This window comes from Pristiophorus japonicus, chromosome 9 (genome assembly GCF_044704955.1).
Source record: "Pristiophorus japonicus isolate sPriJap1 chromosome 9, sPriJap1.hap1, whole genome shotgun sequence".
NCBI lineage: Eukaryota > Metazoa > Chordata > Chondrichthyes > Pristiophoridae > Pristiophorus > Pristiophorus japonicus.
The window spans coordinates 70,098,730-70,122,827 of NC_091985.1; the positions used below are offsets into that span (position 1 = coordinate 70,098,730).

General features: G+C 42.7%; 1 protein-coding gene across 1 annotated transcript in view; it reads right to left on the reverse strand.

Annotated features, from left to right (window-relative positions):
* spata17 (spermatogenesis associated 17) overlaps positions 1-24,098 on the reverse strand; it is a 516,063-nt gene that overhangs the window by 362,631 nt on the left and 129,334 nt on the right. The window contains exons 5-6 of the mRNA XM_070889444.1: positions 16,597-16,700; positions 11,213-11,336 (exon numbers count right to left, since the gene is read on the reverse strand). Coding sequence (XP_070745545.1) covers positions 11,213-11,336; positions 16,597-16,700 — 228 coding nt within the window. The remainder of the gene's footprint in view (positions 1-11,212; positions 11,337-16,596; positions 16,701-24,098) is intronic.

The window sequence follows — 24,098 nt, forward strand, 5'->3', positions numbered from 1 at the left end:
AGTCAGGACTTGGAGAATGGAATTTTATGTTGGTAATGAAGCCTTGAATTAGACATAACAGTAGGCCTTAAAAAAGAAAAACTTTGAAGTATCGCATCTTTATTAAAGCCCTACCTTTGCTATTATGTTACAGAGAAATTAGATTTAAAGTTTTCAGAATGCAAACCTAAGTATTTTCCTAAACTGATGTAGTTGCAATTTTTAGCATTACCCAAATATATAGTGGTATGGCTATCTTCCAGGATTCTCAGGATATTCAATTGAAATTTTCTTTATATTGGAATACTTTATTGTGATACACTGATTCCTGAACTTGGCTCTCTTTGGCGTTCACGTTTGAGCCCCTGCTGGATAGTATGGATGTTAGTTAAGTACAGGACTAAGCTCAACTGTGATATGACTGAATACCCTGTTGGCACTCACTATCTAAGCTTATATATGAAAATAACTACTTGGGTAAGGTAACAGAGCACTGTCAGTGCCCATGAAATTGTACTCTAATATAGCCGAGTTGATGAATTAGAAATCCACTTCAGTGTGTAATCATCATCACAGGCGGTCCCTCGAACGAGGATGACTTGCTTCCACGAGTTCACAGGTGTTTCGATGAAGGACCCAATGTTCCAGTCCTGAACTCCAATTGAAGGGGTGGAAGATGCCTGTGAGTGGATTTTTTTTAGTGTGTGGTGATCGTTGCACATCAGCCACCACACGGGGTTGACAGAGCTAGGTCTTGGTCCTGTGGCAAGGGTTAACCATGACGACTGGAGACCTACTCTGCTGCATGGACCTAGCGCGCACACATATCGCAGTGTGGGCTGTCCCTGGGACCTCGGCTCTTCTGGGCCCCGTATCCTCATCTGTCGCACTTCTGCCACAAACACACGTTGCTCCTCCGCCCCGACTTTCCCACTCCTCTGTACCTGGGCCCTGCCGATATTCCTGCCCACGCTCCAAAACGGCGACAGGGTTTTGATGATGTCACCCAGTCGCCCATCTCAAAATCCTTGGAGCAGCTCGTGCTGGAGGTTGACGTGGTATGCCACTCCAGCTCTTGTATAGCCCAACCTGCGGAGCTGTTCTCTCGCAGGTCGGGGCGGGGGCACAATGTGTAATAACAACAGATTGATAATGGGGGAAAAGAGTTTTTTTTATGTTGCCTTTTAGAGAAATACCCTAGAAGACAGGCCTGTATTCCAATTATGTTTAATTAAAAACCCTCTGAAATGCATAATTAAGTGACTTTCTTTGTTATTCCATTTGTCTTTCCTCCTACCTTAAATACAATTACTAGGGAATAATTCCAGATATTGGCATTACCTCACTGAAGTGGCAACTTTTCAGAGTGAAAGCCTAGATAGTGAGTGTCAACAGATTATTGTCATGGGCAGGCTGCATCACAGTTTAGCACATATGCACTTTCCAGCAGTGGTTCCTGGAAAGTAAATAGGACTGGGGCTCCTTGCCCAGTGGCTCAGTTGGTAGCACTCTCAACTATGAATCAGAAGGTTGTGGGTTCAAGTCCCAATCCAAAGCCTGGAGCACAAAAATCTAGGCTGACAATCCAGTGCAGCACTGAGGAAGTGCTGCACTGTTGGAGGTGCCATCTTTTGGATGAGACGTTAATCCGAAGCCCCGTCTACTCTCTCAGGTGGACATTATAGATCCCATAGCACTATTTCAAAGAAGAGCAGGGGAATTATCCCCGGTGTCATGGCCACTAATTATCCCTCAATCAACAACATTAAATAGATTATCTGGTCATTATCACATTGCTATAAAGGACTTTGATATGTCCGGAGGTCATGAAATGTGCTATATAAATGCAAGTGTTTCTTTCTTTCTAACATTTCCCCTCCTACCCCAGGAATAGTGAAACCAACTCTGGTGTGTTCTTTCCTCCAACTACTCCCCAATCGCCTCCCCCAAACCCGCACCAGAAATCAGTTAATTCAGCACAGACTGGAGCACAAACTTAGAATCTTCCTTGTCTGAAAGGCCCATTAACATACAATTGAGCTAATTTATGCTTTGAGCCATTAGCTGAATTCTGAAAAACAAATGATAGAGTACAAAAAGGTCCATTTATGACATTTCATTTTTTTGTAATGATGTTATTTCTTTTTGTACAACAACATCTTGGCTCATTGATTTACATGCAGTACAATTATTTTAAAAATGAATTACATTTCTAATTTTGTTATAATTATCTCTGGCTGGGTTTTTAGGATTAACTTATTTTTTAGTTGTGAAGTTACAGAAGTATTTTTGATGTTAAAAAACCAATCAAATTGCTTTGTTGCAAATCATTTGCTTCTTTTCAGTCAAATTCCATTTTAAGAACTTATTTCCCTCCTTCCCCAAAAAAACACGTCCCAAACGTGTGTGAAAATATCCTCCAACTGCATTCACAAAGGAATAATTGAAATGAGTTTAAGACTGGCGATTGACAGAACAATAATGGCCCCAAGTTTCTGCAACCCCTTTTTCCAGCACATTTACCCATGGTGCGCCGACTTTCTACTCCAAAAACGGTGCCAAAAATGTAGCTGCTAATTCTCCCTGCTTGTGGACTATATTAGGGTCTGGCGCAGCGTGGCAATCACCGTGGGGGGGGGCGGAGCTACAGCCCTGCACCGAAAACAGTGCTAGCAGCTGTGCGCATGCGCAGTAGAGTCTGCGCGCATGCGCGGTAGCTCCTCGCCCTCTCAGCGCGTCCCGATGCTCGCCGCCCCTATCCCAGGCCGAGTGGCCTGCCACACAGGCCGGCCGCTGCCATCCCGCATTCACTTAAACTCCAGTTCAGTGCGTGGGCGGTGTGTGCCGAGGGAAGCTTGCCGGGGAGCCTGGGGGAGCAGGAGCAGGAGCTGGAGGAACCTGGGGGAGCAAGAGTTGGAGGAGCCTGGGGGAGCAGGAGCAGGAGCTGGAGGAGCCCGGGGGAGCGGGAGCAGTAACTGGAGGAACCCGGGGAAGCAGGAGTAGGAGCTGGAAGAGCCTGAGGGAGCAGGAGCAGGAGCTAGAGGAGCCCAGGGGAGCAGGAGCAGGAGTTGGAGGAGCCCAAGGGAGCAGGAGGTGGAGGAGCCTGAGGGAGCAGGAGGTGGAGGAGCCTGAGGGAGCAGGAGTAGGAGCTGGAGGAGCCCGGGGGAGCAAGAGCAGGAGCTGGAGGAGCCCGGGGGAGTAAGAGCAGGAGCTGGAGGAGCCCGGGGGGCTGTGGCTCGAGTCCAGTGTTTGCACCTTTCAAATAGTTCCTTTCACATGCCCCGGAGGGCTCTCCTGCTGCTTGTTGCAAGCCTCCCGCCCCCAGCCCTGGCCGAAGGGCTTGCCGGTGCGTGCTGCAGTCAGCAAGTTAGAACTTTTCATTTTTTAGTAATTGATTTATTTTTCATTTATTATTGATGATGGTTTTTATGCTTCTTTAATGTTGTTGTGAAGGTGTTTAGTGCTTTGCAAAATCCTCTCACTTCCTTTCCCCCCCCCCCCCAATCTCTGGCTACCTGCGCTGATTTCTTAATTCACTACAAGGTTTTTCTGAGCGGACACCAGTGGCCACATACCCTGACCTAAATTAGTTTGGAGTAACTTTTAGCTGGCTAAACTTGCTTAAATGGCCAAAACAAGCGTAAGTGCCTGGTAATGCCCTCTTTTGAAAAAAAAAACTAAACTAAAAAAAAAACTAACTAACTCACTTACACTAGAGCAAATTAAATGGGGAGAATTGCGATTTTTAAGTTACTCCAAAAAAATCTAGTTGCTCCAAAAAAAACAGAGCAACCCTTGGGGAAACTTGGGCCCAATAAGGGCCATTAAGGACTTTGTAATTCAAAGTCGGAAGACATGAACAAGAAATGGCATACATTACATAAAATACCTTTCCTGTGAAAAACCAGCCTGTTTTCAATGAGTGAACTAGGATCCAAGATCGATTGTTGAACAAGGCATGCTGATTTCAATAATCAATCTGACACTCCGACCACAGAGTTGAAAATGATTGGTTCATCAAAAGCAGGAGGCATAATAGTTTATTTGTACGCAGTACTGTATTATTATTTATATTACTACCAGTAAAACAGAGCTATGAAACAACAGCACGGTAACAATCACATTTGTATGAGCTTTCCTGGCAATTCACTCCAGAAATCAAATGTAGTGAAATGCGATAGTGAAATACATAGTGAGATTGTAAAGTTTCTTAATTCTTGCTGAGTTACATACATAACTAACCATTTTCTTTCATCAATGTTTTTTTTATTCCTCCTCTCCTGAAGGTGGCACATTCTGTAGTTACACAGGGACAGTGACATGATCCACAGGGGCTCCACAGTGCCAAATGCAAGTGGTCATTTTTCATACAAGGACTTCGCTGAATAATGTTGAACACCCATGAATCAGAACATACAGGGTTTGAACCTTGCTGTAGAAAATCCCGGTAAGTGGAGATGAGAGCTCCAGCTCTGAAGTCAGAGTTGGCATCCAGAGGAATATTCACATCCCATGGGTGTCAGTACCCCTTTTCCCCTTTATTGGCCCCAAGTTTCGCCATGATTTGCTCCTGATTTTTAGGAGCAACTGGTGTAGAACGGAGTATCTTAGAAATCGGAATGCTCGCCATTTAGTTTGCTCCAGTTCTAGTCAGTTAGAACAGTTTCACTTTGGAACAGAATTATTTTTTCAAAAGGGGGCGTGTCCGGCCACTTACGCCTGTTTTCAAAGTTTCGTCAGTGAAAACTTACTCCAAACTAACTTAGAATGGAGTAAGTGAAGATTTTTGTACGCTCGAAAAAACCTTATCTACACCCTGAAAATCAGGCGTAGGTTACAAATCAGGCGTAGGGAATGGGGGGGGGGGGTGGTTTAAAGGGAAGTTTACAAACATTAAACACTTCAGTTTTACAAATAAAGAGCCATCATCAATAATAAATGATAAAAACATCAATAAATCAACCAATAAATCAATCAAAAAAAATTAATAAGAAATAATTTTTTTTAAAAATCAATAAATAAAACATTTTCTACTTACCGACTGCAGCACCGGGAGCCTTCCAACAGCGTGGTTGGATGCCCCCCCCCAGTGTGTCTCTGTCAGTGTCTCTATCTCTCTGTCTGTCTGTGTATCTCATTCTCTGTCTGTCAGTGTCTGTGTTTCTGACAGCGAGGGGAGGGGGAGGAGGGGGTTAGAGGGAGAGAGGGGGGGAGCAGAGGGAGGGAAGGGGGAGGGATGGGGGAGAAGGGGGAAGGGGGGAGGAGGAAAATGGGAGGGGAAAGAAGAGGGGGAAAGGAGATGGGGGGGCAAAGGAGATGGGGGGAAAGGAGATGGGGGGAGGGAAGGAGATGGGGGGAGGGAAGGAGATGGGGGGGAAAGGAGATGGGGGGGAAAGGAGATGGGGGGAGGGAAGGAGATGGGGGAGGGAAGGAGATGGGGGGGAAAGGAGATGGGGGGTAAAGGAGATGGGGGGGGAAAGGAGAAGGGGGAGGGAGGCTGAACGGGTCGGGCCAGGCCTGGCCCGAGACTTCAGGCAGGGCCCAAGACTTCGGGCAGGGCCCGTCCCCAGCACCAGATTTACAGGTAGGTGGCGTTGGGTCGGGTCGGGATCGCGGGTCGGGTTGGGGGGAGCGCGGGTCGGGGTCGGGAGCGCGGGTCGGGTCAGGGGGGTGGTGGGAGGGAGGTCGGTTCGGTTCAGGGGGAGGGAGGGAGAGGGAGGTCAGGCCGGGTCCAGTCCGGGGGCGGGAGAGGGGGAAGCGGGAGTCGGGTCGGTGTCGGTGTTGGGTCCGGAGGCGGGGGGTGGGAAGTGGGAGTCGGGTCGGGTCCAGTCCAGGGGGTCGGGTCGGGTCCGGGGGTGGTGAAGCGGGAGTCGGGTCCGGTCCGGTCCAGGGGTGGCGGGGGGGAGCGGGAGTCGGGTCGGTGTCGGGTCCGGAGGCGGGGGGCGGGAATCGAGTCGGGTCGGGAGGAAGCAGGAGCTGGGCGTGGGAGGCAGCCTTATGCACGCAGCCCCAGTGAGGCCATTCGGTCAGGGCTAGGGGCTGCGTGCTTTGGCCCCTCCCACACAGTTTTGGGCGCCTGGAGCTACTGCACATGCACGCCCACTGTAGTGCGCATGTGCAGAGGTACCGGCACTGTTTTCAGCGCAGGGACCTGGCTCCGGCCCCTACAGCTCGTGCTATGCTGTGCCGAGCTGCAAACAACCTGCAGGGAGCTGGAGAATCTGGAAGTTTTTTTTAGGCGGACTTTGTGGCGCGAAAAACGGGCGTCCAGGTCGGGACTGCGCCGTTCTAGGCGCGTCTCGAAACTTGGGCCCATTGTATGGATTGCAAGAGTCTATAAAAAAACTCCTAATCATATAAGACTAACCACCCTATCGAATGGTATAAAGATGGAAACAGCCATGGAAGGTGTTCATGTCACCACCTGTTTGACAGTTATTCAGCTTTTGAATCCTTCTATTACGGCTCACTATTTTCCAAGGGAAGAGTGTGAAGGTACAAAATCAACTACCTGTATTTGATTTTACAGGCCATCACAACCAATCCCAACGAGTCCTCACTTGGCATCCACACATGCTCACTTCCAGCAGGAATCGCTAGATAGTGAACAAGAGCAGGAACTCTGGCTGATTTTTAAATCCCCTATCGCAGGAACACTGAAGCCAATTATTGCATTACCTTGGCTGGAATTGGCTAATTCAACACAGACTAGACATATAACTGAGTCTTTCCTCGTCTAAATTATGCAGTAGCATTCTGTACAGTGCACTTACTCACTGAGTTGTCCGGGGTGTCTTTTTAAAATCAAGTTTAAAAAAAAAACTCTGGTAGTTTTATACATAATAGCCATCTCCATCTTAATATGAAAAGTTGGGACTGGATACACTTAAATATGAAAGAGGATTTAAAATATCTTTTCAAAGAAAAATATATCACCGTAGCACTTTTAAATTTAGTATTCCTCATTCATTAAGTGAAACTATACTCTGCAGATTCCATGGATACCAGCTTTTGAAACTGAATTAAATGCTGAACACTGTTGTCATTACAGAATAATTTGTGATCCAGCAATGGGTTCATGCCTTGTGAAAGGTCTTGTGAAAACTACCAACTAGATTTTCAAAATTGCGTTGAGTGGTGACTGAAGTCATGGATCCATAATAAATATGTTTTTTGATATCCCTTTCTTTGTGTAATAATATCCCTTGCAGTGGAAGCAGCATTCCTCTTAAATCAATGTAGAGTTCAGTAGATTGAAGACCTGTAACCATGAGCCAGAAAAAAATTCCAGCATCTTTGGATGAAGGTGAAGTATTGCTTTCCTTATGCCAGATTGGGCAAGTGGATCAGCTACCTGAGCATGAAATTTACTTACCTGTCTAGTCAAGGGCAATTTATATCATAATACTAGCCATGGATTCAGAAGGAGGATATATTACTTGTGAATCAGAAGGCCACCACTGACCTGCTTGGGACTGGAAGCTGAAGTATTGCATTGCTTTCAATGTTGCTCCTAGTTCCAACCTAAATGGGAGGTGAATTGAAATAGTGTCTAAATTTCCTGCATCAGTCTATCTTCTAAGTGTCCACACCATACGGTCAGGGAGATATTACCAATTAAAATTATAGAAACATTGTCAGAATTCTGCTCTAGACGTCCCAATACCACATGGCATTGCTTACACTGTCTTGGGTAGATAGTTCAGAAAATGTTATGCTCCGGTAGCTGATTATAATTAAATCTACTTTTATTCTTTAGTTTGTTTTACATTACCAGTATTCTGTGGTAACCCGGATCAGAATGGAAAAAAAAATCTATAGCTACTTCATTGGCTGTAAAGCGTTTTGGGATGTCCTGGAGTTGTGAAAGGCACTATATAAATGCAACTTCTTTCTTTCATGAGATTGAAGTACATTTATCCAAGATATAGGTGCCTAACCCATCACCCTGTATTCGCTGAACTACATTGGCTCCCAGTCCACCAACTCCTCGAATTAAAAATTCTCTTCCTTGTGTTCAAATCCCTTCATGGCCTCAACCCTCTCTAGGTCTGGAAGCTCATCCAGCCCTATAACCATTCACGAACTCTGCGATCCTCCAATTCCCATCTCTTGTGTATCCCTGACTTCTTTCACACCACCATTAGCGGCTATGCCTTCAGCTGTCCAGGTCCTAAGCTCTAGAATTCCCTCCCTAAATCTCTCTGCCTTCTTAAAAGCCTACAGGGGGCAAAATTGTCCTCGCCCCGTTTTGGGGTGGTAACCTTCCGGGGACAGGACTGCTATTGCCCGGCCCAGAAGTCCTGCCCACTACGCGGAATTGGGTATGTGCACTCCTAAAAGGAAGTGGAGCGCTGACTATGGCACTCTGCTTCCTTGGAGGGGCGTTCCAGTGGTGGGAGTCCAGTGCTACACGGTACTTCCACATAGCTACAATGCCCCTCCCCTTCATTTAAAGAGTAGGGCCGCTGCATACTCTGCAGGCCCTTTAGTAGCCAGCCACAGGGCCACCAGGGACACAATCGACCAGGCCAGCGGCCCGGCACCCAAAACAGCGTGCCGGGCTGCATGATGGCGGCACTGTCAATACGAGGGCTGTCATTGTTGGGCTGATGCAAGAGTCAGCCGACAAAATAAAGTGACGGCCCACGGCCCTATAGGCTTCCACTTTAAGGGGCACCCTGGCGGCAGATGTCCACCAGCTTCGCACCCCATGAGGCTGGTGTTGATATCGGTCCACGCCAGCCTCGCGGGGCAATTTCCCCCCGCAGGGCGCATAGGATTTGGCATGGGGCAGTAAGGTGTTGGCACGCACAGCAATAGCATCATCTCCGGGCATGTGACGGTGCAGGGCGCTAATCCCAGGGCGTGGCACTACTGGGACAGAGCCCTCCAAACCACCAGGCAATTTTCTGGGAGGTGCTATCACCCCACTCCCTGGACAATAAATTCATTGCTTCCCGTTAATGCACCCCGGAGAAGTTAACGGAGCTATAAAAAGGGGCTACATCTTTGATCAAGTTTCTAGGCACCGATCTTAATGTCTCCTTCTTTGGCTCGGTGTCAATCTTTTTCGTCTGATTACACTCCTATGAAGTGCCTTGGGTCGTTTTACTATGTTAAAGGTGCTATATAAATGCAAGTTGTTGTAGACATCATTCAGCACTTGAAGGCTCTGGTTAGGGAGGCTATACGAATGAACAGTACTTTGTACTAGTAATATTTTCTTTCAAAAAAACTTTTTTTGGCATCTCTAATGGATGTGTGGAAGTAGTTGATTTTTGTTAAGTTTAATGTTTAAAATCTGATCTCAAGTCATCTCCCCAAAACCATAACAAAGGTTCCATCAGTTAAGAGATACAATCACCATTGAGGAACAGGATCCACTTTATAACATAACCAATGACAAAATGCATTGGGATCTTGGGAGAGGCCCTTTGATGTGAAAGTTATAGCCCTTGGACATGATCCCACTTCATTCACCCAGGTGTCCGTAGTGATTGTCTCCCACTGACTGGGTGATTTGGCAAAACACATTTGTTAAAAAAACACATTTGTGCAAGAATTACTGAGGGCAGAATAAGTAATATCAAGCTATTATATCAATTATAACTTGGATTCATTTATTTCTGTACCTTGTTCCAAAAACATTGCCATTTTCAACTGAGAAAAATGTGATTAGAAATTTTTGCAACATAAAAAAATGATATTGTGCTCTAGCAAATCTTTACAGAACTATATATACAAGTTAACATATTTTGCCATATTGTATGTATATTTTTGTATGTGACCTATTAATTATATTATGTAGCATATGTGGGGACCCCTTCCTCTACTAGTATTTCAGCTTTTGAGGTTTTTAATTTTAATACAGCACTGTGACAAAAATACCTCATATATTTTCCTAATGCTTTCTTTCAATTTAGTCATGTTGCTCATTTGCATCACCATGTTGACTTGTTTTCTATCTTTTTCTTTGAAAATAACACGCGTGTAAAAAAATGATGGCTTTGAAACCCATGTATAAACTGAAAATTGTGGAAAATCTTTCTAGAACTTTCATTGTGCAAGTCATGAGTTTTAAGGATATCACACATGCAATCATCTCTACAAAAGTTAGTTGCACTAAAAAAGTTTAAAATTGGTCCACTGAAAAAAATTAAAAATCGGTCCTCAAAATTCTAGCAAAAATGTTATTAGTTTTTTTTAGCTCTACAATACTGCTGGTCAGCAAAAAACTGAATATTGTACTAGCGTAATTTTTTTCTGACCATAACATTCTCTGCTGCAGCACATATTTGTTAGGACTCCTTCATGAATGGACAAACCATATAAATTACCTGATTGATATCTCAGCCCTTGCAAGATTACACTTTTTTTTTTACAGAATCCAAACATACAATTATAGACAAATATTACAGCGCTTACATTACTGGAGCACTATAAAAATATGAAATAAAGAAGTAAAAAAAAGAAAATCACAAATTGTACACTTTTGTAATGTGACATTTGAAATATAAGCTCAGCTTCTTGTCCATGTCAACTTAATTGACTTCTTTGCAACATGTATATGGCAAAGTACTGCATCAGTCGTATAGCAGTTAGACAAACAAAAATGATTTTACTGCCCTTTTACTATTCTATTTTTCTACCTATTTTGCCAACTATGTAAACAGAGGCTGCTTTGTTTGCTTGTAGCAACTCATCAAAAAATTCTTCCAGACATTTCTAGACACATCGATTTTGAAAAGCGGCTGCTTTATGAACCTAAAGCAGCCTTCATAAAACAAGTCTGTCAGTTGCAATTAACCTACGCTTCGGAACTCTACCCTGCTGAAACAGTTGCAGAAAAGATAAGACAATTAAAAAAATGTTTTACCATCTTAGTTTAACAGCTTGTTGGCTAGTGCTTGACAATACTACAACACAAAACGAGGCAGTCAAAATGAGTTGTTAGGCTGAGGTTATGCCCTTCCTGTTGTGTTATCTGCCAGCAGATCAAACTGCTGACTTGGACTCTTTCTGCCAACAATGCTGATGCTGCCTGTATGAAGATGCTGTCACCTAGTAGTCATGGTGCTTGCACTCCACAATAGAAAAGCACTAAATTGAACTCGAAGTATTGTCTTTGTGATATCATTTCAGCAAGTCATGTCCCATTCAGCCTGATAGTTTATCTCTGTCAGGCAGGGACCCAGGCGACTATGCAAGCTGTCAGGACAGGTACACAGACCTGCTCAGTGCTGAGGAGGTAATGCATCTTTCGGGCTTGGTAATGCTTTCTCCTCTCTTCTTCTTCTATAGCTTTCTTTTCCCGTTCCTTCTTCTTTGTCTCTTCATACTCCTCCAGTCCTTTCCTACAATTAAGCAGAGATTCACCATGCACATGAACTGACAAAAGCTAAATTTATAAGCAACTCCTTCAATTTCAATTGTTATGCCTTTTTCAATGACTCTTAAGCAAGATATTTTACTCAAGGTTACAATAGTGAATATATTGACATTTAAAAATCACATTGCTTTGCTTTTGCAGAGGTGCAATTTTTAATCAACATTAGGCCAAACTGCAAAATAGAAGAATTACCTGCAATGGCATGGCCCCATCCGGCTTCTGAAATTGCTTATTAATATGAAATAAGTTAGAGAATAGCCTATTTATGTTTGTGTACAGTTTTTCAGGCCTTAGAGATCAAAAAGTTGTACTCACCGTACCTTTTGTACTGTACTGCAACCTGGTAATATGACCTTTCCTGACCTGCATCTCAAACCTATTATTAACTGCTAAGTAGATTTGTAAAGCCAAACAAATTTATTTCCAATGAAAGGATCTGTATCTGCTTCTCTTGCTTTGTGTGGCACCCAACAAACCTCATTAGATCTGTCTATTTCTGCTCGACCTAAGGTGTTTGTAACATCAGTGACCTCTGTGTCCTTAAAGAGATTTCTTAATACTAATCCATTGCAGAAAACAGAGTATTAATTATATTTAAATAATTATATTTATGTAAGATGTAATACAGTAATGAAAAAAGTGGATTGTATTTTAGCCAAAAGAACAGTTGCCATCACTATCAATATCAAAAGTGGCAAAAAAACCTTCTCAGATCCCAACACAAAAAGTTAAACATAAGAACAGCAGATTTATCTGAGAATATCTAATAGAACACTTTGTCAAGTAAACAGATTAAATAATACCTATTATGATTTTATCAAATTCTATTAATTAAATGTTTTATCCTTGTGTACTAATGCACTTTTTAACTAGGTTTACAATTTAAATTACACATGTTCTGCATGCCCTTCAGATCTGTTGTGGAAAACAAATTTTACATTATTTATAACCATCCAACAAACAAAAACAAAGCACATTCACATACATTTCTGTTTTAATACAAAATAATTTTAAATCACCACTTAAATGTACACATCTGATTAAAATAGTGCAAATTATTTATTCAAAGGACCATAGATTGTTTTAAACTGTCAGAGAATTCAAATTTTAATGATCAGAAATAATATCAATAATTTGCATTAAAAGGATATAGATCATTTAAGCAGTGTAGCTTGTTCTTAATGTGCATTAAAAGAATATAAAAATACAGTTTTTTGCAATATTTAATCTAATATATTTGGATTCAAACATTCTGCACAGTTGCCTTCATTTAAATGCCAATTTTCATGGCTTAAGAAAGGTTTGAGGTATTGCATACAGTACATTTTCCAATTAAAATAGTTTTACTAAAATATCCTGATTACATTGAATTGAACTGGGATTTTATAAATAAGCTGTAATTTATTATTAAATGTTAAATCCTTTCAAAATATATATTCATTTCTTAACAAAATGATTTTTAAAAGATTTCATCAGTAAATATCAGAATTTTTAAAAAGACATTCTGCTTGTTGAGGTAAATGTGCACATATGAACCTTTGGTTCTTAAATTATATCTATAAAAATATGTAACTTATCTCACATTTAAATTTGTATTAAAGTCCTCCATCCCCAGTCACGCACAAATATGTGTTTATGCAAAAATTCTGTTTGGCTTTAGAAGGGTTAAATTAATTGCCTCACAAGAGAAAACTTACATAGGGGAAATTATCTGATTATGGCAGTAATAATTGCACAGCTGTTTAACACAGATAGAGAAATAATTCATGTAGGCAATAGGCCGTGGTGGCAATGACATTCTGCATTTAGTAAATATGCAAACTGTTCAGTCCTAATTACCCACACTAAAGGATGCCCTTATTAAATGTATAAACTAAAACTGTCTGCTTGACAAGTGATAAATTATTATATTGTCCAAAACTGCATTACAAAATTATGATAGTGAACTTGGGTCTCCTAACTTCATTAAGTGATTTTGCAGGAAAGTTGAATGATCAGAAGATGGACACTGTAATATTGCCATCCATGGAATTGAATAAGAGCAACAGTCTTGTATGATGCAATTACTATGTTACTTTTAGTATTCCCAAGTCAGGTCCCCTCCAGAATAAATCAGGGGCAATTTAAAAGAAACAGTATTTCGAGATTGTGCACATGAATAAAATGTTTGCTTTGACTTTTGCAATAAATAACAGTAGCTTTTCTGAGCTCCAAGCTAATAATGTTTTATTAATGTCATGACTCAGCAACAGGGCAGCTAATTTTTAATTTCATGATATCATTTGTTTGATCCAAACAGGGGTCTATTTTTTGCATATCTAGCTAGAGGTTAGAAGTGTACAAGCTTACCAATTGCATACTCAGCCTTTAAATTAATCAGATCAATTTATCACTGTAGCAACACAAGTCTTAATTTGAAGACATATTAAGCTCTGTACATAGAGGGTAATACAATGCTCAGGTAAGTGTAGTTGATATAAACAGCTCACATTGAAAATTAGTAGTTTTCTTCTCCCAATAGAATGTTACTGTAAATTGTACTATATTGTCTGTTAAATTTCACGGTTTATCGCTAATGTGATGTTCTTCTAAACAGCACTACGTGCAGTCATGCACCAAGGTAACTTGTTCTGCATCCATTATACAGCCCATTTCATCTTATATTGCGTGATGCCATAAATGTCGCACAATTTAACACTACTTCAAAGTATATTAAATTTATAAAAATTGTATTTTCTCCTTAATTATGCATATGCCATATAAACAAAATGCTTTTCCTGTGAGCTTTGTGCATGTCACCAAGAAATGTTACCCCGTTTTCTGCCATCCTCTCTTGAAGGCACTGTCTAGGAGTTTCCTGGATTGCATTTATGCAGAAATTACATCAAATTTACACCAGTTTCTGTACCAGTCTTACTCACTGAAATGTATGCGTAAACTTCCTGCAGATCTCATTTGCCTATTCCAGAGCACAAAAGCCCAGCATAAAACAAGGGCAAATGCAACAGGGGCAACTGTGAGTGGGCTGCAATCTTCTGCCTCATTCTCAGAGCCTAATGGCTCGACTGCTCCTCTTCCAATACTATACAGAACAGGGAATTGCCCATTGGGAAGAACATTCCATCTGTTTAGTCCATCTGAATGCATGAGAGGGGATGGAAGATTTGGGGTACACTAGACTGACTACACTTTGATTAAATATGGTGCCAGTTTCAGTAAGAATTTAAAACAAAAAGCAAAGAAAATTGCTATCAAACTTCAGAAACTCAGTTATCAGGTGACTTCTGGCTGTGCTGCACCTAAATTTTGGGGTGTAAATTTACATTAGGACATTATTTGCACAAATCCAGGAAACATGCGTGAGCTGGTCTTTTGCAAGGGCAGCGTAGCTGTGTAAATGAGTGGCAGAGGGTTTTGCCGGACGCATCTTGGAAATGGCGCAAATGATCGAGGAAATTTACAAGTGCGATGTCTCAGCGTAAAACTGGTGTAAAATAGTTACACATCTATTTCCTCTGAAGAAAATGGTACTTGTAAATACGCCAAAACATTCCAGCAAATTCTGGACCACTGTCTCATGCTGGGATAGCTTACTAAACAGGTCATTATTCATTTGTGATACTAGGCAGTGGGGGAGAATTTCCCCAGCGCCCCGATTGGGGGTGGTAACCGGCTCGGGGCCGGGAAATTGTGGTTACCGCCCAGCACAGGAAGTGGAGCACAATCTCGCGCACTCCATTTCCTGATGGGCAGGTTCAGGATGATAATTGGGAGCAATCGGCAGGGCTACGCAGATGCTCCACATAGTACTGACATGTTTTAACGCCACTCCCCCTCGCTTGAAGGGGAGTGCTGCTGTGCACTCTGCCAGTCCTGATGGCCTCCACAGGGCCACCAGGCCAGCGTGGTGCCGAGGCCGCAGCCCGGCATACAAAATGGAGTGCCGGGCTGCAAGATGGCGGCCCGGACCATGCCAGAGAAGTAAAGAAGGGGCTAACTGGTGAGTTGGCCAAACAGGTAAGATGGTGGCGCGGGGCACTCCCGACCTCCCCTTTAACTTCCGCCTGTGAGTGGATGTCAGCACGGTTCACGACCCGCGAGGCTGGCGCTGACACCGCCCGCGGCAGCCGTGCGGGGTGCAGGGCAATATCTGCAGCGTGAATTACGTCATCACCGGTTGCTCGGCGGGGTACAGCACTACCGTGGTAGCGTCTCCGCTAACTCTCACTCAATTTTGCGTGAGGCAGTAGAGCCCCCTCCCCCCGGTGAAAATTGTTTTGCGTCCCATTAGCGCCCCTCCCCCCACCCCAGAGGTGCTGATGGGCATCGCAAAAAGGGGCAATTTTGACCCCTGCGAGCCTTAACATCCTATTTAACATATATACATATTAATCCTCATCCAGCATCCACACAGTTAACTGGCCCAATTTTAGCTCTCGGTGGATTTCCCACTCAACCCGGAATTAAAATTACAGCCGGGTCTCAATTATGTCATTGGGCCACAACATGCATATGTAAAGAAGGACTCTGTTGACTCCGGGCGCATGTCCTGGCTGCCTGCTCAGGAGAGCAGGTTAAAATTGTAGATGTTGTGACCATGGTGGCTTTCAAACAGGTAAGAGCCTGGGCAATTTTAACTGTCCACCCACTAGGTTTCTGCTGAGCGAGTAGGGTTAAAATTGCCCCCGACTTTCCCGGAGTAGAATCCCTGGATAAATGTCTTTCTCTTTGTCTAGCCTGGGGTACTGAAGCCAATGTATTGAAGTGTCTTCAATATTTCTATGGGTGAGATATGCTAAATCAGCATAGATCAAGGACTAATTCTGGGAATTTCCTGGTCTGCGTGGCTCAATATTACACCCTGTGGTGCATGTACTCACCAATTCAATGGGGAGGTGGGCATTGTATCTTGTTAATGGCATCAGCAGTGAGTGTAAGATGGGACAAGAAACTACAAATAGACAAATTACCTGAAGCCAAACTGTATCATCCGTTGGTCATGAATGTATCATTAATCGTACATACTATTGACTTTTAAGCATTATCTTTTAAAATACTTATATTGTTACAATCTTTTTTGTAAAATTTGTCTATTTTCAATTCGCATTTAATATTATTTTGCAATTCTTCAGATCTTTAATTGTTCCGTAAATCTCTAAATAAGTAGTGCAGATGAAAAATAAGTCATCACCATGGAATTACATTTTTAAAATGCAGGAGCTTACCTTACGATCTGATTTTTCATGCTAAGACCTTTGAAATACTTTTTCATTTCATAGTAATTATGGATGCACTTTCGAACATAATATCCACGCCACCTTTTCTGGATCTGATAATGTAATTAAGAATGTGTGAGTATTGCCCTAGTATGTTAATTTTTTAAGTACTAAGTTTAGTTTGTGGTTTTCAAAATAGCAGCAGGCTTTGTACCACATTAATTATCTATAAAATTATTTATTAAAAGTTTTTTTCCTTTTTACGGACCTCCTATGCCATGCAGCATTTGCAACTTGGGGCAACCCATCAAAGGCTGCTATTACTCAGTGTGACCACGCTCTGACCTTTCTCCTTCCTTCCTCCCGAAGAGAATACAACTAGCCTCACACTGCTAGTACAATGAAGTAGGGATTTGCAATAAATCACAGGGACAAGCTCGTGACAAAAGTAAAACATATTGCCCAAGATTTAGCTTGGAATTAGCTTCTTAAATTCTGTCACATTACAACAACAAAAATAATAGCACTTTTAGGCCTAGATTTTCGCCAACTTTGCGACCGGGTTTTCGCCGCAATTTGACCCTCTGTGGCGAAAACTCAGTCAGCGGGTTCCTCAGTGACTTCTTTGCGGTTGCGCTTTCACGTACCGCCGGGGAAAGGATTGCCAACGTGCAACGCAATGGATTGTATCCATGTCGCACTTTGAGCTATCTCAGGACCCGTACGCCATACCCTGAATACCGACAAGGTCAAACCTGTCGGTGCAGCCTTGCCAGCAGCAGTAAGTATGAAGACCTGCAAAAAGGTAAATTAAAATGTTTATTTTTTAATTATTGCTCAGCGATTTAATAGGTAAGGGTTTTTTTGAATGTTTTTGCAATTTTTGTTGTTTCTCGCCCCTCCCAAGGCCTCTCTCGCAGCGTTACCGGCCCCGGACTAAAGTTGCTGAAACTCACTGTTTGCACCACGAATCCTCGTGCAACGCCAACTTTACCGATGTGTAATGGCCTTAAGTTAGGCGAAATCGGTAATTTTGGCGTAAAACCTTCTCTGAAAATTGCTGCTGAAAATCGAAAACCTAGCCCTTAATGAAGAAAATATCCCAAGGTAATTTACAAAGGAGGAAAAGAAAAAAACAATAGATAAAAGAAAAAAGGAGTAATTGCCAAGCTACAGAAACGTGAGTTGGAGAGGTAATTCAAACCGTGGGCTTTGTGAATGTTTCTTGGGAGGTCCAAAGAGTAGGGCCGATGTGGCGTAAGGCTCTGCAACTAGTTGTGGGTCAAAAGGGGAGGGGTGATCAAAAAATTGAGTTGGAGGGCCATTCCAGAAACAGCACAGGTAAATTATCAGCCTGTGACTCGCTGCCAGTCCTCCTGCTTTTTAATCTTGACTTCCAGCTGGGTTCCGTGGAGGAACTGCCGCACCACTCCCACCAACTACTTCCACCCCGATTGGTGAGCTACCTCCAAGTGCTGGTACAGCACATACAGATTTGCTAATGACATGCAAATGAGGACCGACCATCAAAATGGCTCAGGCCTCTCACTGAGTACATTGGGTGGTCAGCATGATTAATTATAGCATAATTTAACAAAGATTTGGAAGCCATTTATTTACTGATGTACAAGTTGTAACTTAACTACAGTAAAATTATATTAAAAAAGAGAAAGAAATTGTATTTAAAAAGCATTTTTCATGATTTCAATGTTCTAAAGTGCTTCACAGGTCATGAAGTACTTTTTGAAATGTAATCACTGTAGTTATGTAGGCAAATGAATCAACTAATTTGCACATCGTAAGATCCCACAAACTGCAATGAAATAAATGACTAATTAATTTGTTGTATTATAAATGTTGGCCAAGATACTTTGAGAACTCGCTGTTCTTTTTCAAGTATTATAGGATCTTTTACATCCACCTGAGCAGTAAGGTGTAACCTCTGTTTAACATCTTACCTGATTGGCAGTATCTCTAACAATGCAATATTTCCTCAGTACTGCGCTCAAGTATCAGTCTAGAACACTTGATCAGCTCTGCTGGGCAGGCCACATCATCCGCATGCCAAACACGAGAATCCCAAAGCAAGCGCTCTACTCAGAGCTCCTTCATGGAAAACGAGCCAAAGGTGGGCAGAGGAAACGTTACAGGGACACCCTGAAAGCCTCCCTGAAAAGTGCAACATCCCCACTGACACCTAGGAGTCCCTGGCCAAAGACCGCTCTAAGTGGAGGAAGTGCATCCGGGAGGGCGCCGAGCACCTCGAGTCTCATCGCTGAGAGCATGCAAAAATCAAGCGCAGGCAGCGGAAGGAGCGTGCAGCAAATCTGTCCCACCCACCCTTTCCCTCAACAACTATCTGTCCCACCTGTGACAGGGACTGTGGTTCTTGTATTGGACTGTTCAGCCACCTAAAGACTCATTTTTACGAGTGGAAGCAAGTCTTCCTCGATTCCGAAGGACTGCCTATGATGATGATGATGATAAGAATGCGTGCTTAAGGCCTAGAATGGAGCTTAAAGTCTCATGCTTCTGATTCGGAGGCAAGAGTGCTTTCACTGAGCCAATCTGTCATTTATATTGCATTGCTGTTACTACTAATTTTTTCTATTGCTGTTCAATAAATAAGTTTAGTAGTTGGAATCTAAAAAGTACACCGTTGTGTTATTCTATTGCCTTTTTAAGACAACCAGACATGCGATCATTTGTAAAAGGGCTCTCTGTTGAATTCCTGAGTACGGTATTAAATTTTATCTGGATATCACAGCAAGTAAAAACAATCTCAAGAAAGTAAAGAGCTAGGGCTTAACTATGAGAGTAATCTGAAACAAGGAAGCTGAAACTATCAAGGGCTAGATTTTCAGTTTTCATGGTAGTTTTACGCAAAAATGACTGTTTTCGCTGCGTTACCGTATTTAGGCCTAACTTTTGGCTTTTACGTTTGGTAAAGTCGGCGTTGCACAAACCGCGAGTTTCGGCAATTTTAGTCCGGGGCCGGTAACGCTGCGAGAGAGGCCTTGCGAAGGGTGGGGGGGGGCTTGCATCCTAGGGTCTTAAGAGAAGTAGTGGCAGGGATTGTGAATGCATTTGTTGTAATTTACCAAAATTCCCTGGATTCTGGGGCAGTCCCAGCAGATTGGAAAACTGCAAATGTAACGCCCCTATTTAAAAAAGGAAGCAGACAAAAAGCAGGAAACTATCGACCAGTTAGCCGAACATCTGTGGTTGGGAAAATGTTGGAGTCCATTATTAAAGAAGCAGTAGCAGGACATTTGGAAAAGCAAAATTCGGTCAGGCAGAGTCAGCATGGATTTATGAAGGGGAAGTCATGTTTGACAAATTTGCTGACATTTTTTGAGGATGTACCGAGCAGGGTGGATTAAGGGGAACCAGTGGATGTGGTGTATTTGGACTTCCAGAAGGCATTTGACAAGGTGCCACATAAAAGGTTACTGCACAAGATAAAAGTTCACGAGGTTGGGGGTAATATATTAGCATAGATTGAGGATTGGCTAACTAACCGAAAACAGAGTCGGGATAAACGGCTCATTTTCTGGTTGGCAACCAGTAACTAGTGGGGTGCTACAGGGATCAGTGCTGGGACCCCAACTATTTACAATCTATATTAACCACTTGGAAGAAGGGACTGAGAAGGTAGCCAAGTTTTCTGACGATACAAAGATGGGAGGAAAAGCAATGAGTGAGGAGGCCACAAAAAATCTGCAAAAGGACATAGACAGGCTAAGTGAGTGGGCAAAAATTTGGCAGATGGAGTATAATGTTGGAAAGTGTGAGGTCATGCACTTTGGCAGAAAAAAATCAAAGAACAAGTTATTATTTAAATGGAGAAAGATTGCAAAGTGCCGTAGTACAGCGGGACCTGGGGGTACTTGTGCATGAAACACAAAAGGATAGTATGCAGGTACAGCAAGTGATCAGGAAGGCCAATGGTATCTTGGCCTTTATTGCAAAGGGGATGGAGTATAAAAGCAGGGAAATCTTACTAAGGTATTGGTGAAGCCACACCTGCAATACTGCGAGCAGTTTTGGTTTCCATATTTACAAAAGGATATACTTGCTTTGGAGGCAGTTCAGAGAAGGTTCACTAGGTTGATCCCGGGGATGAGGGGGTTGTCTTATGAGGAAAGGTTGAATAGATTGGACCTCTACTCATTGGAATTAAGAAGAATGAGAGGTGATCTTATCGAGACGTATAAGATTATGAGGGGGCTTGACAGGGTGGATGCAGAGAGGATGTTTCTACTTATGGGGGAGACTCAGACTAGAGGGCATGATCTTAGAATAAGGGGCCGCCCATTTAAAACAGAGATGAGGAGAAATTTCTTCTCTCAGAGGGTTGTGAATCGGTGGAATTTGCTGCCTCAGAGAGTTGTGGAAGCTGGGACATTGAATAAATTTATGACAGAAATAGATGGTTTCTTAATCGATAAGGGGATAAGGGGTTATGGGGAGCGGGCAGGGAAGTGGAGTTGAGTCCATGATCAGATCAGCCATGATCTTATTAAATGGCGGAGCAGGCTCGAGGGGCCGGATGGCCTACTCCTGTTCCTATTTCTTATGTTCTTATGTACTTGTGCATGAAACACAAAAGGATAGTATGCAGGTACAGCAAGTGATCAGGAAGGCCAATGGAATCTTGGCCTTTATTGCAAAGGGAATGGAGTATAAAAGCAGGGAAGTCTTGCTACAGCTATACAAGGTATTGGTGAGGCCACACCTGGAATACTGTATGCAGTTTTGGTTTCCATATTTATGAATGGAGGTAGTTCAGAGAAGGTTCACTAGGTTGATTCCGGGGATGAGGGGGTTGACTTATGAGGAAAGGTTGAGTAGGTTGGGCCTCTACTCATTAGAATTCACAAGAATGAGAGGTGATCTTATCGAAATGTATAAGATTATGAGGGGGCTTGACAAGGTAGATGCAGAGAGGATGTTTCCACTGATGGGGGAGAGTAGAACTAGAGGGCATGATCTTAGAATAAGGGGCCGCCTATTTAAAACTGAGATGAGGAAAAATGTCTTCTCTCAGGGTTGTAAATCTGTGGAATTCGCTGCCTCAGAGATCTGTGAAAGCTGGGACATTGAATAAATTTAAGACAGAAATTGACAGTTTCTTAAACAATAAGGGGATTAGGGGTTATGGGGAGCGGGCAGGGAAGTGGAACTGAGTCCATGATCAGATCAGCCATGATCTTATTGAATGGCAGAGCAGGCTCGAGGGGCCGCATGGCCTACTCCTGTTCCTATTTCTTATGTTCTTATGTAAAAACAAAACAAAAAAATTGTAATAAACATTCAAAAAACCCTTACCTGCTAAATCACTGATAAATAATTAAAAGATAAAAACTTTAACTTACCTTTTTGCAGATCTGCTTACTTACCGCTGCTGGCAGGATTGCACCAACAGGTTTGACCCTATCGGTATTCTGGGTGCAGCATACGCGTCCCGAGAGAGCCGAAAGTACGATGGTAATGCAATTCGCTGCATTGCACGTTGGCACTCCTCTCCCCGACGGTACGTTAAAGCGCCGCCGCAAAGAGGTCACCGAGAATCCTGCCGACCGGGTTTTCGCCGTAGTGGGTCAAATCGTGGTGAAAATCCGGTCGCAAAGTCGGCGAAAATCTAGGCCCTAGAGTAACACAAGGGTATCTAATTATTGAGCGAAGAAGGAAACCCAAAAATGTAACACCATGTTCTACCATTCAGTGGTGTAGGACCATGCACAAAACTATTTTCTGTGCATTTTTAATGCAAGTCTGTTTGGGTGATTTTCTGATGCGCTCTGATCTGGTTATACTTTAAAAAAATGTTGGTAAAACAATGCTTTCAATCCCTGGAGGATAAATGTGATTTTATAAAGCTTATATAACATGGGAGTCAAAATGAACAATAACACAAAGGGAATCCCATTTACAGATTTAACAATAAATTTGAAACTTTTCATTTGAGAGCATTGAAGAAAATAATTTAAGTAAAAATCATGTTAGTAAGTTAGAAAAATAAATTAAAGAAATTAGATAGGAATTTTTGATTCTTTCAAACATAGCTGTTTGAAAATTCAATTTGTTCCAGCATTACTCTGGACACGTACTGCTATTTAGTTTTGACCCCTTATTTGTATGCCAAAATTATTGTCATTGATTAATACTTGTTGGAAGATTTCAATGGAAGCAAATGTGTGCTCAGCAGATCTTCTCAACAACCAAGCATATCCCATTCCAAAAGTCAGCTGTAAGTGACCTTTAGAATCATCCAATCAATTATGCAGATTCCTCATTAAGTAATGTCAGTCTAAAACCAACCAATTTAATGCCTTACATCTGTAATGACATTTAATCTATGAAACTGGTATTTCCAATTGTAAAAATAAAAAATGAGTTACAAAATGTCACAGAGTCAATATGCAAAATACCAACAATATCAAAAGGATATGAGGGTCAAAATTCCACAGGATGGAATTTTGGCAGTTACGCGAGGATTGCATCCACCAATGCCCTCCACCACTGAACCCACCAGAGTTTTTGGGAGGGCACCTTATTTGCATGCAACACGCAGGCACCAGTACCACTACAGGTGCATCTCCGGTGCTGGCCTACTCCATGAGGCCAGAAACACTAGTACCCATTGTTCACTGCCTGCTTCTTTGGCCTGGAACCCAGCGATAGGGACATTTGTCACTTATCTGGAACCAAGTATGCCTCAACTACTTGGCGTACAGGCATCCGGCGATATGCCAGGTCCCTATTGAGCCAGTGGAACAGGAACTTCCAGTATAGAGAATTTCCGTCTCGGGATCCGCCACCGACCCATGTCATTTACTTTGCCAGAGGCGGGTAGAGGTTCCACCCCTTACAAGGCAAGTTGTAAACCACTTGTGTTACGGTGGGAGATTGGCAGAACCCTCGAACAGTTTTGTCCCCATTACCTTTTTATCTCGGCAATTATCTCTGCCTAATTTCTATCACATTTTCACGCTTTCCTGCATTAGACAGACGAGCAGGATATCCTGGCCTGAGGACTTGTCCGTGCTTAACACCTGCTAACATGATAGATGATTTGCAGGGTGATATAGATTTCCCATCTAGTTTATCGGGTGGCACAGCCAAGATCCAGTAAAATATTCTCCATGGGGTGGAGGTCAAATGCCAGTCGAGCCTGGAATCTAAATATGAATCTTTGGAATTGGAGGACTATTTACACATCTTACTACAATGCCCAGCTGGCAGATCCAAGTTTTACTACCAGCTGCACTTTGCTGTGCATTGCACTCTCCCTAGCCAGGAGAAATCTCTGCACAGGACTATATGCATGGATGTGCAGAGCACTACAACCAGGGTGGCAATCAAGTAATGTTATGAGAGAGCTGGAGGGAACATACATTTTCTCTTAACATTAAAGAGATTCTGCATTAAATTGAAGTCCAAGTTGTGCAGCCAAGTCACAGACTCTTGCTTTAGTACGCTCAGGGGTCAAATCACTAATTTGACTC